This window comes from Phalacrocorax carbo, chromosome 2 (assembly GCF_963921805.1).
Source record: "Phalacrocorax carbo chromosome 2, bPhaCar2.1, whole genome shotgun sequence".
NCBI lineage: Eukaryota > Metazoa > Chordata > Aves > Suliformes > Phalacrocoracidae > Phalacrocorax > Phalacrocorax carbo.
Window position 1 is genome coordinate 50,606,719 of NC_087514.1, and position 17,109 is coordinate 50,623,827.

The following is a 17,109-nucleotide window of genomic DNA, read 5'->3' on the forward strand; positions in this document are numbered from 1 at the left end:
TCAACTAAAATACTTTTTCTTTGCCATGTCATTCGTTACTGGAGGGGGAGAGATGTGTTTTCATGAATACTTTGCACCTTGCCAGCCACTGAATGTCTGACCTCAGTGGAGTCCCAGGTAGTTACTTGCCCTACCATTAGCACAGGATTGCAGGTGCCAGGGCATCGCCGATGCTCCTGCTACTGCACGGTTCCCTCTGCCAGGTTATTAAAAGCGCTTCACACCAGGAGTTTTCCTCTCTTTGTTGCTGCTCTGTGAAAGACAGAGAGCAGGGAAAGCTAGGGGCTTAGAACTCTTGAAAATAGTTTATTGCAAAAGATTTTCAGTTAGATTTGAGTTTGTAGTATCCTCTAATAATGACAATGGTATGGAAAGTAATATGCTGAATGTATTCAATGTGTTTTCTCAGAGGGGAAAAAAATGGTTATTTCTACCTTAGGCTGAAAGTAATGTTCTGCATGCTTGCAGACACCAACGCTTGCATCTTTTCCCTGTTCCTTGCATACCTTTGACTATTTTTAGCTCTGTCCGCTGGTGCCACTAAAACAGTCTGCAGAACTGTGTCATTTTTCTGTGTTAAGCTGTTCAGTAGTTGACTTGTTTAATTAATATTTGCCATCTTGTTCCCAATTATTGCTGCTTTCCCAAATTCTCAACTATGCTAAAGGCATACTATGCTAAAGGGAAGTCTTCCTCTCTATGTGTATAATGATATATATAAATATACACTGAGAGAGCAGGGTTATAAACACTTACACTCCATGTACAGCTTTGTGGCAGACTGAGTATATTTTTGTACTTGACAAACTGGACTTCTTTCTGAAGAATTTGAGAAATCCTCTAAGCAATGTCATCTACCTGTGCTAGCTCTTTGGTCTAGAAACGCTGCTAGGGAAGTGCTGGTCTCTGGGGAGAAGGGTCCGTCCCTGTAGTATTTTATGGAATTAAAACACTGATCTCTTCCATGTCCTGTTGCTTTCTCCCCACTTAAACCAGGCCTGCGGCTGTACCTGTTTTGTGTCCTTGAAGTAAAACCAAATTCTCTGACAGAAACAGAGTTTTCCACTGGTTATATTTTCAACCCTTGAAGCATTCAATTTCTGACAGTGGAATATGATACTTAAAGCCACAGACATTAATTATTACCCATTGGAGGTCGCACTTTCAACCCATGGGACATTAATTTTCCTGATATACAGAAAATTTCAGCCTGTTAGTTTTAATTAAATATTTCAGAAGTACATTTTCTTGTAAATGGACTTCAGTTTTTTATCCTTTACCCTTGATATTCGGCTAATTTGTCATATAATTATCAGCTTATTTTGCAAGCCTCCTTCAAAGCACTTTCCTGTTTGGAAATCCATTCAGCTGTTACGTATTTGTCATTTTAAAAATGTTGTCTGTGCCAACATCATCCAACATTGTCAAGAAGGAGGTGGGGAAAAACATCTTTCAGGTTTTCTTGTAAAGTGAAATTGTAATAAACATGACTTAACAGTCCTTTCTTGTGCCTATGCATGGATGTCTCTTAAACATTTATAACTGCAGTATGAGACCAAGCAGGAGTAACAGTGGAGCTATGGGTGACAGAGAGGGTGGTTATTCAAATAGTGTATTGAAGAGGCACAAGTGAGGCACAGCAGAGAGCTTGCTGCTGTGCTTTCAGAACCCAAGAGTACAGGGAGAGGCTGGAGGGTGAAGGCATTGGCTGTTCCCCAGATCCTGGAATAACCCAGTCTCGTCTCCTGATGGGTGTAGCAAATGCATCTTAGGAGAAGGAGGGTGCCACAAGATTTGGGTCTTTTTCTGGAGGCCAGGTGAAGGAAACTGGAATCTACATTTTTCCATCTGAAAGGGAAAAAGGCTTTAATTTTGTATACAGCAGTCTCTCTGCTGGGGATCTACCCTTCCAAAGGTAACTCTTCTAGCTCAGAGTCAATGGCTTTCAGGTCCCAGGGACCGCTCCTGATGGTTACATGCTCTTGTCAGCAATATGGTTTTGTTAGAAGGTTCCATCCTCTGATACTATCTTGTTTTTCTCCTAAACAATTAATAAAATGAAGACAAAAAGCCTGGGGGTTTAAAATCATAGGATCACAGAATCATGGAATGGTTTGGGTTGGAAGGGGCCTTAAAGATCATCTAGTTCCAAACCCCCTGCCATGGGCAGGAACACCTTCCACTAGACCAGGTTTCTCAAAGACCTGTCCAACCTGGCCTTGAACACTTCCAGGGATGGGGCATCCACAACTTCTCTGGGCAACCTGTTCCAGTGTCTCACCACCCAAATAGTGAAGAACAACTTCTGTGTATCTAATCTAAACCTACCCTCTTTCAGTTTAAAGCCATTACCCCTTGTCCTGTTGCTGCATGTCTCTATAAAAAGTCCTTCTCCAGCTTCCTTGTAGGCCCCTTTCAGGTACTGGAAGGCTGTTATTAGGCATCCCTGGAGCCTTCTCTTCTCCAGGCTGAACAACCCCAACTCTTTCAGCCTGTCCGCATAGGAGAGGTGCTCCGGCCCTCTGATAATCTTTGTGGCCCTCATCTGGACTTGCTCCAACAGGCCCATCTCCTTCTTATGTTGAGGACCCCAGAGCTGAACACAGTAAATATGTAATTATAGTAGTAATTTAGAACTAGGGAAATGCTGCAGAAACCAATTACCATTATACATTTCAGTAATGGCTGACTTGGCCAAATATAAATGTTTTGTGTGTGAGTTCTGTGATAGATTCCAAGATGACACGCTTGAGTATAGGGGAAAATTAATTCTAAATGCCCAGTGCATCCATATTGGACATAAATGTTGCTCATCCACCTAGTGAACAGGAACCTGTGTTATGTGGCCTGTCGCAGCTTAAATTTTGAGCAGCAGTGCAGGCAGTAACAAGTACCCAAGGAAGACAGCTTGAATTCTTCTAAGGGATGGCTTTGAAAAAAATGCCTTGTACCTGATCATTTTGCAAAATATATTCAATTCTTTATATGTTACAGATTTCATGCAACATGAATTGATTCAGGCATTTCCTACAGAACTGTAAATGGCCAGTTGAGGTTAATGGGATTTTATTTATTTCCTGGTCTTCATCTCTCCCAGCTGTGAGATGAGACTTGTATTCTGTTCACAACTTATTACTGGGTGTACTACCAAAGTCCCTGCTGCAGGCACAGACATCATTTCCAACTCTGTTTGGGTTGGCTGTGCCATTTTCAAAGGGAGAGTGTCTGGCTGTGGATGTGAAGTGGCATGTGGCCACCTGGAGTCCTGTGCCTCTGCAGCTCCCTGAGACCCTGCTGCAAGCCCTGCTGTTTCTTCTCTGGGAACCGCTTCTGTCTTTTGAACCTTTCCTGGAGATCGCATTCTGCTGGCTGATGGATGGGGATGTCTCTCAGCCTGGGATGCTTCATGCAACCAGGAGGGCTGATCACCTCTGAGTCTTTAGGTATTTTTTTTTTCTACTGGTGGTTGGAATTGGTTGTTTCTTCACTTCTTTTATAATAAAAATAGTGTGCCATGACTGTTTTGCTTGCTGTAGCCTTTCTGTGAGAAGACAGATTCATACCTTACCTACGCCACAAACTAAAGGTGATCAGGGAACAGAAGTGCCTGTTGCTCCCCTAGCTCCATGCTGATGTACAGTGATGTTATTGTATGCTCTTTAGTAACCTGAATAGGTTTTACCGTGCTGGTTCCTGAAACATATTGGTTATATTGGGACAAAAATTATATACGAGTGAGCCTTTTCATTAAAATAATGAAAATGCAGAATCTGCAGAATATTGCAGAATGTAACAGGTGGTGATAAGGCTCTGAAATAGTGTCCCAGATTGTCGGTGGTATTTCACATGGAGTGTCCGTGTGACGTGTTGCGAGCAAGCTCTTTCAAGACCATTTTGTGTACAGTTCTGGTGTTGGAAAGAATCAAAAAGTACTTCCACATTGCACATGCAGACATATAAACAGGCGCACAAAATCAAACCTAGCAGTTGCTCCTGCTGATTTCATTGGGAAACTGTGAATGACTCAGGAGCATTTTGCAAACATCCTGGTGCAGAAACACAACGCGTATTTCGTGTTACTCTGGCAGAGCTTTTCTTCGGAGTTCTCAGCCCTTCCTGCTGCTCTAACAAAAGCAGGTTTGTGGGGCACACATCTAGAAAACCTGTGTGCGCCCAGCGGTTGATGTTGTAAGAACCATTAGCAGACGGAGGCTCGCTAGGTGGCTGTGTGGTTCTGGTTGCTGGTAGATGATCTCTAAAAACTGGGGCATTTTTCCTGATTATTTTAGAGTGTGCTAGTTGATACCTGCCACAAACAGTTAGTTTTTCCTGTGAAATCATTATCTCGGACTGAAATGCTATAACCTTTGTATCCTCAGCTTCTTATTTCCACAGTGTGCTGCCCCCTCAGCTGTGCCTGTCCAAGTGTTGGTTGCAGTAAATGGCATCCAAAAAATGAACTGGGTTTGAAAACAAACAAAACCCAAGCAAACAATGAAAGAAAAAAAAACCACAACCCAAAACATTTCCCAAGTGCAATTTCCAAACTAAATCGGGTTCACCATGCAGTCCTCAGGAAAACAGAATGGAGACAATCAAGGGGGTTGATGCATCTGTGGCGATGGGGTCTGCTGATGGGGGCTATCAAGAGAGGTGTCCAGAATAAATCAAGGGGGTGTCATCTCACAAGACACGATTTGGGCAGTGCGGCTGGTGCCAGGGGCTCCTGCCCCAGCGGCTTCCCCTCCATCTCCTGAGCTGTGCAACTTAGAAGTTTCTGAGGCCGTCCTGGAAAACATGTAGCCAAAATCATGGTTTGAAACCAGCCCTTTTCTTACAAAGCGGAGCCACAGAGCTGCTTTGGGGTAGTTGGCGTGAGGGGGGTTTGCGGTGTCACGGCCATTTGAGGGGCTGCTGAGCTAAGCTTGGTCTGACCCTGCCACTCGCCTCTTGTTTCTTCTCCAGAATCGGACGTCTTTTCGATGGCACGGAGCCCATTGTCCTCGACAGTCTCAAGCAGCATTATTTCATCGACAGAGATGGGCAGATGTTCAGATATATCTTGAATTTTTTAAGGACATCAAAACTCCTCATTCCTGATGATTTCAAGGTGAGATTTCAAGCGACATAGGTGTTTTACATGTACCTTGGTAAAGCAAGTATCTGGTGTGTAGTCAAAACAGAGCCTTAGACGAGGGGGGGTGACTTGTAGGGTATGGTATTTGATTTCAGGTACGTGGCAAAAATAAGTGTGGGGTTGCTAAAGTGGCATCTGTCAGCCTTTCCTAGAGGGGCATCAATATTAAATTTTCCCCTCCTGGCTATAGCATAATGGAGCAACCTTGCCACACTTGACCTAGGGAAATTAAATACTGTAGGATGCCGATGGAGACAGAAAGGATGCTATAATCTGGAACTGACTGCTGGTGAGCTTTACTGATTACTTGTCCTCTCATCTGCTTTTATGCTTCCCCTCTGATTGCAGCAGCTCCAGCTTCCACTCCCACGCTGAAATTCAGAGAATTGTGTGGGAATCACAGTATTGACAAAATAAACTGCACACATGGTAATATTTGAGCATTAAGTCATAGAATGGTTTCTCCCTCAGACTCTTGAATGCATACTAAAAGTTTAATTTTGGAGTTTTAGAGAAGTCATGGATGAATAGTTCCACATTTATTATTTAAACTTTATTAAATAGCCTGCTTTTTTTTTTCTTTTTAATAACAAATTAAATCTGTGGTAGTTCACCACATTAGACATTAGCCTACAGAGGCAGAGCTTCAGACTCCATGTGGTGTTCTATGTTTATCCACTTGCAGCTATGTGGGTGTATGTGTGGTGTCAGCGAAGAGAGCACTGGAGACCGAGGTTGCAATCAGAACAGATCTGTATCATTACTTAATGAATGCATATCAGCATAGCTGGCTGTGCCATTAGTTCACTGTAGGAAATACAGCAATTCAGATTGAACAGGAGAGGTGACAGGGAAGGGTTAGAGCAGTTCACACTGGTGTGCATTTTTTTTATCCTTCACATCTGAGACACATTTTCAGGTGTTTGGGGAGTAATAGGTGTGAGGTTGAGTTCAAGAGCCGTATCGCAGCAACCTTTGAATCATCTGCTTAGATGCATACTGCCTTCTCCCATGCGTGAAAAGGGTAGACCTACCTGAATAACATGCGAGTTTGGAACTAGCCGATAAGCACCGTATCATTCTTGTGAAACCTTTGCGTGGCTTTGTGCTGCTCTTGGCGCTTGTCCCGAAGGTAATCAGAAACACAGAAAAAGGAAAAGCCACCTTCCATGCAACATTAAGAAGTTGTATATGCAGAGCCTTTTAAACACATAAATATACTGTAGCTGTGCTGAAATTAAAACTGTAACTCCTGGCAAGTTCAACCAACGTGATGTTCAAAGGGGTGTCCTTCCCAGTTATGCTTTAAGGTGTCCAAAAGATTGGTGCTTAAAATGAACCGCAGTCTTTGTTTCTTAGAAATACATGGATTAAGTTACTTTTTTTGTTACATATTAAATGTAAGCAGTATTTCGAGCATGATTTAAGCATCCCATTCTCATCAAGTGTTTGGTTTCTAGCTCAAATTCAGGGCCATATTGATGGTTAGCAGTCTTCTCTTGATGTCATTCTATTTCACTGTTTTCCCTAATTCTCATGTGTTGCTTTTCTCCGTAGAAATATTTTCCAAATGATCTTATGCTCTTAAACCTAGAAAAACAAGGTTGTTTGGTTGTTGTTGGGTTTTTTGTTCGGTGTTTTGTTTTTTTAATTTAAAAAATGGCAGTAGACAGACTCCATATCATCAGTTCTAAATTACTTCTGTACTGGCTTTGCTTAGAAATGCGTTCTCTCTGCTCTGGCGTTTGAGACAATGTCGTAAACAATACTGTTGGCAAAATGGGGAGGTATTAAAAAATACTTAATTTTTAAAATGCAGTAATATGTGCAATCCATTATGCAAATATCTGAATCATTTTACACTAGGAACCATTGCAGGCTCCCTCATTTACATTCTTATACCTGTTACAATGCCTGCTAGTATTGCTGTGAGACGCGATGGATCCTAGTGATGAATTTGCTGAATCCTGATTGAATTCTATTCCATCTGTTCAGTGAGGTCATTATTCTATGACATCACTATGGGGATGAAATATGGGGAAAAGTGGGATTTTTGCCTGGATTATTCCATAGCGGGAGGGAGTTGAGCAAGCACAGCCTCCCCCTCCCCTCACAAGTGCTGCCATACCCAGTCTGTTTCAAGTGGCTGATGGTTATTTTTCGCTTGCACTGTTATTTTATTACACCTTCCTACACAGTAATTACGAACTATGTCTGAAGGGTTCCAGATCTAGAGCAGCATTAGCCTGAATAACCATCTACATTAAGCGGTACATTAGCAATGCCTCTTTCTTAATTGTGCACAGTAATATATGTGTCTTTCAGGACTACAGTTTGTTATATGAAGAAGCAAAGTATTTCCAGCTTCAGCCCATGCTAGGAGAGATGGAAAGGTGGAAACAGGACCGGGAGAGTGGCCGCTTCTCAAAGTCTTGTGAGTGCCTGGTGGTGCGAGTTGCCCCAGATCTTGGAGAGAGGATTACACTCAGTGGTGATAAGTCATTGATAGAAGAAGTGTTTCCAGAAATCGGTGACGTGATGTGTAATTCTGTCAACGCTGGCTGGAATCACGACTCAACGCATGTCATCCGGTTTCCACTGAACGGATACTGTCACCTCAACTCAGTTCAGGTAGGAAGTCACATACGCATTTTTTGAAGGGAGCTCGCTGGCCAGGTACCAGGGGGCTGACCCTCTTCCCTGTCGCTGGAGCATTTGGTGAACAAAGTCAGCTGGAGGCTTTGAGCTAGTTATTTACTTCTATGGGTCAGGACCAATTTCTCAGATTAATTCATGCATACCATCACCAAATCTCTTTGCGAGCAAACTACAGTAGTGTTAAAAACCTGGTTTAGGAGATAAGTGTTTGCCTCAATATAAAGACAGTGCGTATTTGGAGAAATTATTTTTGGCATTTGAATATAGGGTGACCATTCAAGCCTGCTTCCAGTCCCTTGCCCTGCTTGTTATAAGTTGTTTTCTGGCTTGATGAGAGGGCACAGGGACATCTCAAGCCAGAGAGGGAATGTCATCACAGAGCCTGTTGTGAGGGCATCGGGAGCTGTCCCTTCACCTGAGAAAAGTAGTGGAGATGCTCTGATTTGCCAGAGTCCACAAGAGCACTGAAACTAAATAAGAGGAATGGAGGAGCAGAAAGGTGAAGCCCCAGTCTCTTATTCTGGGTGTAACAAGTTACCAAGTGAGAAGTGAGAGGAAAGGAGGGAATTAATGTAAGAAAGAGACAACAGGACAGTAGCATTGACCAGCTACTGAAAGGAGGGCCACACTTCCACAGAGAGAACACAGCCAGCATCCTCCTCCTTCCTCCTCCTTCCTCCTGAAACAGGACCCAGTATTTCTGGAGAAGGGAGCAGCCTGCAGCCACAGGAGAAGACATCTGTTGTTACCCTCGTAGAGGGGGCTTTGCCTCAGCCCCTTCTGCTATATTTCAAACTGGGACATCCTAGGAGGACTTTGAGCCTTCAACGAAACTATCAGGCAAGGTGTGTAATGTGAAGGGTACAGAGGGGGGAAGTTATCATAGGTGTGGTTAAAAACTAGGGTGTCCATTTTCTAGTGTTACCCAGGTCTTTTGCATTTGGTAAGTCCTCTCTAATAATTGAATGAATCACCATGTTCTTTTTACTTTGGATGAAGAAAACACGTTCGGTCTTCCTCCTTGCTGTGGTAAAAAAACTAAAGGCATGTCTGTTATTGCAAATAGCAACCCACTCATGGTCTCAGGGAAGACCCTCTTTCATTTTCAGCAGTTTTTCCTATTGTATTATGGCGTAGTAGAGTCCTGTAGCGATGGGACAAGGGGTAATGGTTTTAAACTGAAAGAGGGTAGCTTTAGACTAGATAAAAGGAAGAAATATTTTACAATGGTGGTGGTGGTGAAACCCTGGCACAGGTTGCCCAGAGAGGTGGTAGATGCCCCATCCCTGGAAACATTCAAGGTCAGGCTGGACGGGGCTCTGAGCAACCTGATCTAGTTGGGGATGTCCCTGCTCACTGCAGGGGGGTTGGACTAGATGGCCTCTAAAGGTCCCTTCCAACCCAAACCATTCTATGATTCTGTGTAACAATATCTAAAATCAGTAGCCGTTATGAAATGGATAAGAAAAAATCTGGGACACAAATGCAGGTAATTTCTGGAATAATCATAATAAATTTATAAGTTCTAGTGTCATCTGTTTTATCCTTTTTTGGTTAAAAACAATCAACCTCACACACCTGTCTCCACCTAGTCAGCACATCCCGCACAGCCAGCACTTGGAGTGAGAACACTTCTTCACATCTGGAATTGTCACTAGCACTGTTGATGCTGTTTGGTTTAGATACACCTCCTAAATGCTTCTGACTCACGAGAGAGTTCTTACACGGAAGAGACTTGCAAGCCGAGGTTGGTGTCTTTCCATCTGCCTGGTCCTGCTGTCCAGGTGTAGAAGCTCTGCTTTGCTCCCTCCCCAGAGGAAGCGGGCTGAGCACTGCAGTGTGCACTGAAACTCGCCAGGGACTGCATATGGGCTAGTACTTCGCACAGGATTCTGGATAGACCTATCTAGACTTATCAAGATATGGTTAACTCACGTTATGCTTCGATAGTTGTCTCTTACTACCCTTTACTGTCATGCTGAAACATCGAAGTTGTTTTGTCGTAGTGATTAATGCAAATTTAGAACAGCCTTAGATATAAGATTACAACTGAAAAGGGGTAAGTCTTTCAAGGAGGGTTATTTAGCCACATGCCATATGGTAGTTCTCAAAGCAGTTGTATCCTTTAGTTGTTTGCCAGGTATTCTGATGCTTACGTTTTCGTCGCACAAGTAAGAATTGCCAAGCATGTTTACCCATGTGAAAAACCCGAGTCAGGGTGGCAAAATACGCACAGGCTTCAAGAGAGATGGCGATCACACATAGATAATGCTGCATCTTCCATTTCTGGGGGAGACGTAAGCATCTCCCAGTCCTAATAACAATATGGGCCGGGACAGGGACTACCAGTAGCCCTGGTGGGTGAAGTACAGACCAAATGGCTTGTCCAGAGCTGGGCTAGTTTCCTGACCAGTTCTTCCACTGCGTTTTTTCTCAGGACCTAAGTTCTCCTACTCTACTTTTCAGTGGCTTGAACTAAGACATTTTTGGGGGATTTTGGCTTTTATTGTTAAAAACTAAAAATCGGGGTAAACAAAAATTGTACAGATGTTTTGATGTTTTTTTTTCAGAGTCCTTTTTTCCACCCCCTCCTTTTTGAGATTTGCCTGCTGTGCGATTAACCATGCTCAGGTATTTTGGAAAGACATGTGCCGACCTGAAGCAATACATGTAAGGACATGGCATGTCTTGTTTTAAGCATTTTTAAAGCACAGCTTGCTTCTCCCCACCCCCCACCCCCGCCAAATCCTCTGCAGCTTTCTGCCACTCTGCTTGCCCTTGCTGTCCCAGCACACACGCAAGCCAATTTGCTAATTGGTGAAATGGCTGGGAAGGACTCAGGCACTTGCTCCCAGCACAACCCCAGTGAGGTCCAGTCATGCTGGACAGAGGGTCCCACATCCTTTGGAGTGCAGGAACATCAGCCCCACCTTTGGGGCTGGTGGCCATCACAGCTGACCCCGAGGAGCTGAGGTCTTTGCAGCATCATTTGTTGGGTGAGCTGAGTTGGGCACATCCCCCTGCTGCTCTGGGAGTCCTGCCTGAATCTTCTTTTTCCCTTGTGGTTTGTTTTTTTTTATTATTATTATTTTTTCCATTGTATTTCCCACTGGAAGCAACACTCAGGTTGTGAAAAGGGAGGAAAGAAGGTGAATAGGCAGAACTCGTTAGTCCCATATATAATGTTAAGAGGTCACAGGTTTTACCACAGGTAACTGTAGCCACAAACCTTTGTAGTCGCAGTTGGTTTGTTTTTTTAAGTCTCTAGAAAATATGATGGTAACTTTTCTGAAATTATGACTGGCAATATCTACATTGTCACCATTTAGTTGAGGTGTTTGCTCAGCATCCTCTGGTGTCTGCTGTGCAATACTGTATTTGCACTTTTGTATTGTAAATTTTGTGAAGCAGAGAATGCGTTTTTCCAGGCTTGTTTCTGTGGCTAGAAGAATACTGGATTTGTTGACAGTACTTAAAAAAAAGAATATGTATTTTTCTTCATTTTTCTTTTTGCTCAGTGGACAAAGTCAGCAGAAATCAGTCCAATACAATGAATCTGAGGGAGCCAGTTAGCAGATCTGTGTAACCACTTTTGTCTCCTAGCTGGATCCATTTGAAAACAGCAGTTATTGTCCTTGGACAGCTAATAGTCTGTTATTTACTTACACATCAGTGTTTGTTTCCTCTTTTTTGCAGGTACTTGAGAGGTTACAGCAAAGAGGGTTTGAGATTGTTGGCTCATGTGGAGGTGGGGTGGACTCTTCCCAATTCAGTGAATACGTACTGAGACGAGAACTCAGAAGGACATCTCGTGCACCCTCCGTCATTCGAATAAAGCAAGAGCCTCTGGACTAAAATGGACATATTTCTTTATGCAAAAAAAAAAAAGAGAGAGAGAGAAAAAAAGGGGGACGTTTCATGTGCAGTTTGGACTCCAAACAAGTCCTGGAACTAAAATTGAATAAAAGACACATTTATATCAAATATAGAGACCACACCTGAATTCATATGGGAACATTTGGAGTAGTAGTAATAATCATAATAACCTCAAGGTGTAAAAGAAAACACACACACACAAAAAAAATATGTATGTATATGTATGTATGTACATATATATATGTATGTATATGTCAAAGGGTAGGAAATACAACAACAAAAAAATGGTAGATGAGGTTGGTGCTGTGATGGCCATTAAGTGTCCTAGGCCTGACTCGGGCCCACTTAACGGTGTACAAGCCATTTCCATTGGGGGATACATAGACTACTCTTCACCCATTTTCCATTGCCAAACAGCAATCCACTTTTTAACGTGTACACACCTTGACTCAACTTTACTTGCATATGGAGGTTTATGTCTGTCTTTTTTAGAGGTGGATGGGTAGGTGTTCAGGAGATGGCCATCCATTGCATTGGAAAGCTAGTCGACCGAAATTTTAAATGTAGTTTGTACAGAAGTCGCACACTTTTTGTCTGCCCTCACAGATGTGAAAGGTTAACTTTTCTTTTGAATGAGTTTTTTTTGTTGTTTTTGTTTTGTGTTTTTTCAAAGGGGGCCAGAATAATTAATATTTGGTAGAGATGCTCTGGTTTGAATCTGCTGCTTTCCTACAATTTTTTCAAATTTTATAATGTATTAAATACAATAAACTCTGTTTAAAATAACAAGGGTCTGATTTAAGCCAACAGAAGCAGAGAGGTGGGATTTAGCTGACTGCACTCTAGCACGTGGTGTGGTGGCCGCTCGGGCAGGCAGAGCTGCCTGCGCACGGTGGAGTGAGTTAAAGGCAGCAGAGGCTGTTGTGGGATCTGCCTGGTGTGCTGCACGTGGCTGGCCTTCCTTCAGCACTGTCCTGTTTAAGCTTTGTCCCAGTTTGAAGAGAGGCTGTTGGTCAGACTCAAAAATAACACCGGCTCAGCCCAGGGAAACCTGTCAAAAAATGACACCTGGTTCTGTAACCTTCAGTGTAATGGTGAATAGTTGCATCCTTCCCTCCTGACTAAGGAGTTGGCAGCTTCAGCTCTCCAAGCCCTTGCTCTGTTGGGTGTTAGTCAGCCTGTTTGTTTTTAATGTTGTTCATTTCCCCCGTTTAAAGCTAGTGGTGTTCTGCCTAGAGAGTGAGACGGTCAGCCCCTCGTGCTACACCATCAGCTGTTACTCTTGATAGCAGGCGGTAAGTCGATGTCCTGCGAGTTGTTCTCGTGCAGAGTCTCACCGAGGCCACCTTTGCAGCCGCCTGGTTCAGGCCGGTGAGATTTTGCAAAGGTGCCACATCACGATGCTGCTGCACGGACCATTCACGGGATGATGCTTTTACCACCTAAAATGCACCAGCAACCACCACCTTTCCTCCAAAGTATCTTTTTGTGCAATATTCCAGAATATGACTGTGTGTTCATCCTAGTATGGAAGTTTCTGTCGATGCAATGGTGCTGGCATTCCGTTCATTTTGGTGACACTTTGCTATTTATTTAAGAGAAAAGTTGTTAAATACATGTAACAAGGTTTTTAATATAGTCTGATAACTCAAAAAAAAAGCTACCATTTTTGGGGGTGTTTATTAAAAGATGTCAGAGGGCGTACTTAACTCTCTGGCAGCACGTATCAGTAGTTTTGAAATTACTGAAATGTGGAAATGGGTGAAGGAGGGAGCGCCAAAAATTAAGGTTCATTAGCGGGTTATTAGATCTTCAATGTGATGCTGATCTGTCTATTCACAGTACTGAAACAGCTGCCTCATTGAAAATGCTTGTTTTCAATTAGCAGCAAGTAGTCTTCTTACAAAATAAACAAATGCTTGATCTTACTGCCCACAATTTGGTTGTTAGTTTGCATAGAAGTCAGAAAGCTGAAGTCCTGGGAAATAAATATTGACCGAACTTTAAGCTGTTGAAAGTGGTATGAAATTTGTGATGTTGAAAAAGACGCTGGTCCCCGTGGGCTGAGAGTACAGGGGTTGCCAGAGCAAGGCGATGTGATGTTTCAGAAACAGTTTGCTGCAGAAAAACCTGCCTGCCTTTCCAGGTGGAGCCTCACTTTCTGGGGCCTCCGCAGTGTACCCAGGGATATAGTTACACTGTCTGTTAAGCCTAAAGGTACTCTCAAATCCAGACCTGCCCTGTTTGCTGCTATGGTTTACATACAGGCATGTGCTCCGGTGCAGGCTGGAGCCGGGGGGCTGCAGCTCCTTTCCCTGCTCGCTGCTGCTGCTTAGCCAGCAGGTACCCCAAGCCTGCCTGGCCAGGAGCATCAGCAGCCCCAAAACTGGCCCCATGGCACCTGCCCCAGTGCTAGCAGCGCCCACACCACCCCTGGCCTTTGCACAGGCTCGGTGTGGAGGATGAGAAGCTTTGCCACTTTTGTTGCGTAGCTTCCAAAGCCAGCAGGTAGTGCTCAGACAGCGGTTCTCCTTGCTCAGGGCGTACCTGTCCAACTCGATGACACCAAGGACACCTTTGTGCTCCTCCCAAATCCCCAGCTGGCTGGTCACCCTCCCACAGACCCCACATTTGTTGTTGATGGAGTCAAAAATCACTCTGAGACCCTGAATGCAAATGTCTCTGGAATTACGGTGTGGTCATGGAGTAAGAGGTCACGATTAACGAAAGCGATGACTGATGCAAATTGGATACAGGAATATAAGCTAGATGTAGATTTTAGAGAGCAAATGAGATTAGTCCTGTTTGCAGTTGAGGCTTGTAACCATGTGTTTTTAAAATGTTCTTTAGAAAAACTGATCAACAGACAAATGAGCCATATATCCAGGAAGGGGGGAGTGGGGGGAACCAAGGACAACCAGATTACGGTCAGCTCTCTTCTGGAGGTTAGTAATTTTCACGTGTATAATAGTTTAAATTTATCTAATTTTTTATTAAAAAGTATGACTCCATTTTATGCTATCAGTGGTGCTGTATTTAATAACAAGAGGAAGAGCTGCTGTGAACAGTAGCTGCCAACATTGTACTTCAACTTGGTTAAGCAGCTGCCAGGAGAACTGCTGTGGACATGCAGAGATTGCAGATGCTACCTAACACCCCTTCCCACAGTGAGACACAGGCAGAGGAACTGGGTCTTCACCCTCTGTTTTGGTAACGTGAACGCTGGATTTCTGCAATAACCATCGACCCAGGGTTTAATTCTTCCCCTATTACCTCCCTAATGTACCGAACAGCTAAGTAGCGTAAGTATGGATCCTGGCACACTTGGATGAACCTTTAAACTGTGAGTGTCCCATTGAAGACTGAGTAAATTTACCCTGCTCTGGAGACAGTGAAGTCCCACTTAGTTACTAGGTTAATCTATCTTTCCAAAAGCGCTGCTTGTAAATAGGTGCTGCTAAGTTATTCTATCTCCAGGTACTTATTGGCCAGGTAGTCTGGCCCACCGAAGGTTTTTCCTCTCCATTGCCATGAGTCTAGAGCAAGGTGATCATTTTAGGTCTTGATTGGCACAAGCAGATATAGTTGAGGCATTGGCTTTTGATGCCCAATAGAATCCGTATCGAAATCCAGTGGGACCAATCTACTAGCCTCTGAAAACATGAAAGTTGAGCCACCCGTTCAATTATTTTTCTTTATGCTAAACAGGCACTGATTTCAATTTGAAGAGATTTGCTCATGAGTATAATTTTTTGCAGCAACCTTTAAAAATTGATTGCTGTGCTAATTACAGGGTTTTTACTGTCACCGAAATGACTTGTCAAGTGCATTTTTCTTTAATGTTCCCATTTTTGGGGAAGGATTGGATTTATGGAAGGGTTTAATTTCAAGGGGTGAGAAAAGAATTTTTATTGACCAATGGTCAGTATTTTAGAGAATTAAAAATATTTATTTCCATCTGTCATTTCTTGACTGTGGAATTCTATATTATGAATTATTTCTAGGGACAACTGGTATTTGTATGTAGGCATTCTTGCTGCCTGAGGTTTATTTACAGTGGAAATGAAACCAAGGCATCCTCAGGGCCTGTAGACCAGTTGCTTTTTCTCAGACTACAGTTTGAGTGGTTTATTATTCCTCAAGGGTCTGGAGGGATCGCCACCACCAAAAGTTAATACGTTGCATCAGGTGCCTGTGTTGGCTTTGGCTGCTACTTCATTGACCTGGTTATTGAAGCCCCCAAAACTGACTTAGTATTTGGGATCCTCTATTCGAGATCGAAACTGCTAAAATTGTATCCTTACCCCACTTCTGAAAAAAAGACGCAGGCACATAGCACAAAATTTCATCCCCTTGTAAGCTGAGCCAGCGCTGCTAGCTGGTAACCAGGATGCTAACATCCGTGCTGGGTGGAAACCTTAGTGCCAATGTGCTGAAGCATCCCCTTGTTTGTACAAGGGTGTGAGCTCCAGAAATGGAACTGTCCTCTGACAGATGGGGAAAAGTGCACTTTTCCTTGAGTCTGTGATTATTTTTCACACGTCTATTGACTAGGGACTTAATCCATTATTGAGTATGATGCACCTAAAATAAGGAACACTATGTAGTTTTTCAACAGATGTCAGATATTATGGGCCAGATCCCATCATCTGCCTTCTGTATTCATGGTGAACTTGCCTCATACCCAAGTTATGAGCTGAATTACAGATCAGTGTAATTTAGGGATTATGAGGTGTGGCATGCTGATCAGCTGGTGGTACTGTTGTGTTGACGGCAATTGTAAGTCACCTCTGTTCTGCGTTGCTTCTGAAAAACACTGTATTTTCCACTGCAGGTCAGAGGAAGCATGGTTCAGTCAGACTTTTCTCTCTCAGCCCCATTGAAACTGTATGTCCATAAGCTGTTGTCTCCAGAGAGGCCGTCACTGGTGTGAACAGGCTGGCTTTGTGCCCGTCGGGGAACATGGGGTGTTGGTGCCCTTGCCCAGCCCAGCGAGCCCCATCCCCCGGTCCTTGGAGCACAGCTCTGGCTTGCTGGTCCAGGGAGAGACGGAGGGAGGGAGATTTGTCTCCGTACTCCAGAGTTTGGGCTGATAAATGATCTCATCTACAACCCCAAATGGTCTTCTAGCTTCTGTTCTATTATGTAGCTTGTCAGTGTTATTAATTTTCCTGAGGAAAGTGGTGGGGTGCCTGGCCTTGCTTGCTCACTGTTAGGATGCAGTCTAAAGGGCAGGGCAGCGACCTGTCTAGCGCGCACCTCACTTTGGGCGTTGGCTTAAAACAAAAACTACGCATGCTGAAGTCCCCAAAACTCACGTACTATACTCATACTGGCTGTAGTTCAAACCAGGGGGATTAATAGGGATCACCAACAGATGGTTGATACTTCATTTTGATCAAACTCCAAACAATTACACTCAATGCAAAAACAAAAGA

At 43.5% G+C, this 17,109-nt stretch overlaps 1 protein-coding gene across 5 annotated transcripts in view; it reads left to right on the top strand.

Annotated features, from left to right (window-relative positions):
- The window catches only part of KCTD1 (potassium channel tetramerization domain containing 1), a 102,451-nt gene extending 90,585 nt beyond the window's left edge, over positions 1 to 11,866 (top strand). For 4 of the 5 annotated variants that reach the window (XM_064442827.1, XM_064442828.1, XM_064442824.1 and 1 more), the window contains exons 3-5: positions 4,966 to 5,110; positions 7,463 to 7,768; positions 11,492 to 11,866. In XM_064442827.1, the coding sequence (XP_064298897.1) occupies positions 4,966 to 5,110; positions 7,463 to 7,768; positions 11,492 to 11,650 (610 nt within the window). In that variant the 3' untranslated portion in view covers positions 11,651 to 11,866. Of the gene's footprint in view, positions 1 to 4,965; positions 5,111 to 5,485; positions 6,532 to 7,462; positions 7,769 to 11,491 lie in introns of those variants that run through there. The other variant, XM_064442825.1, reaches the window with a different exon arrangement.
- The last annotated feature ends 5,243 nt before the right edge of the window (positions 11,867 to 17,109 follow it).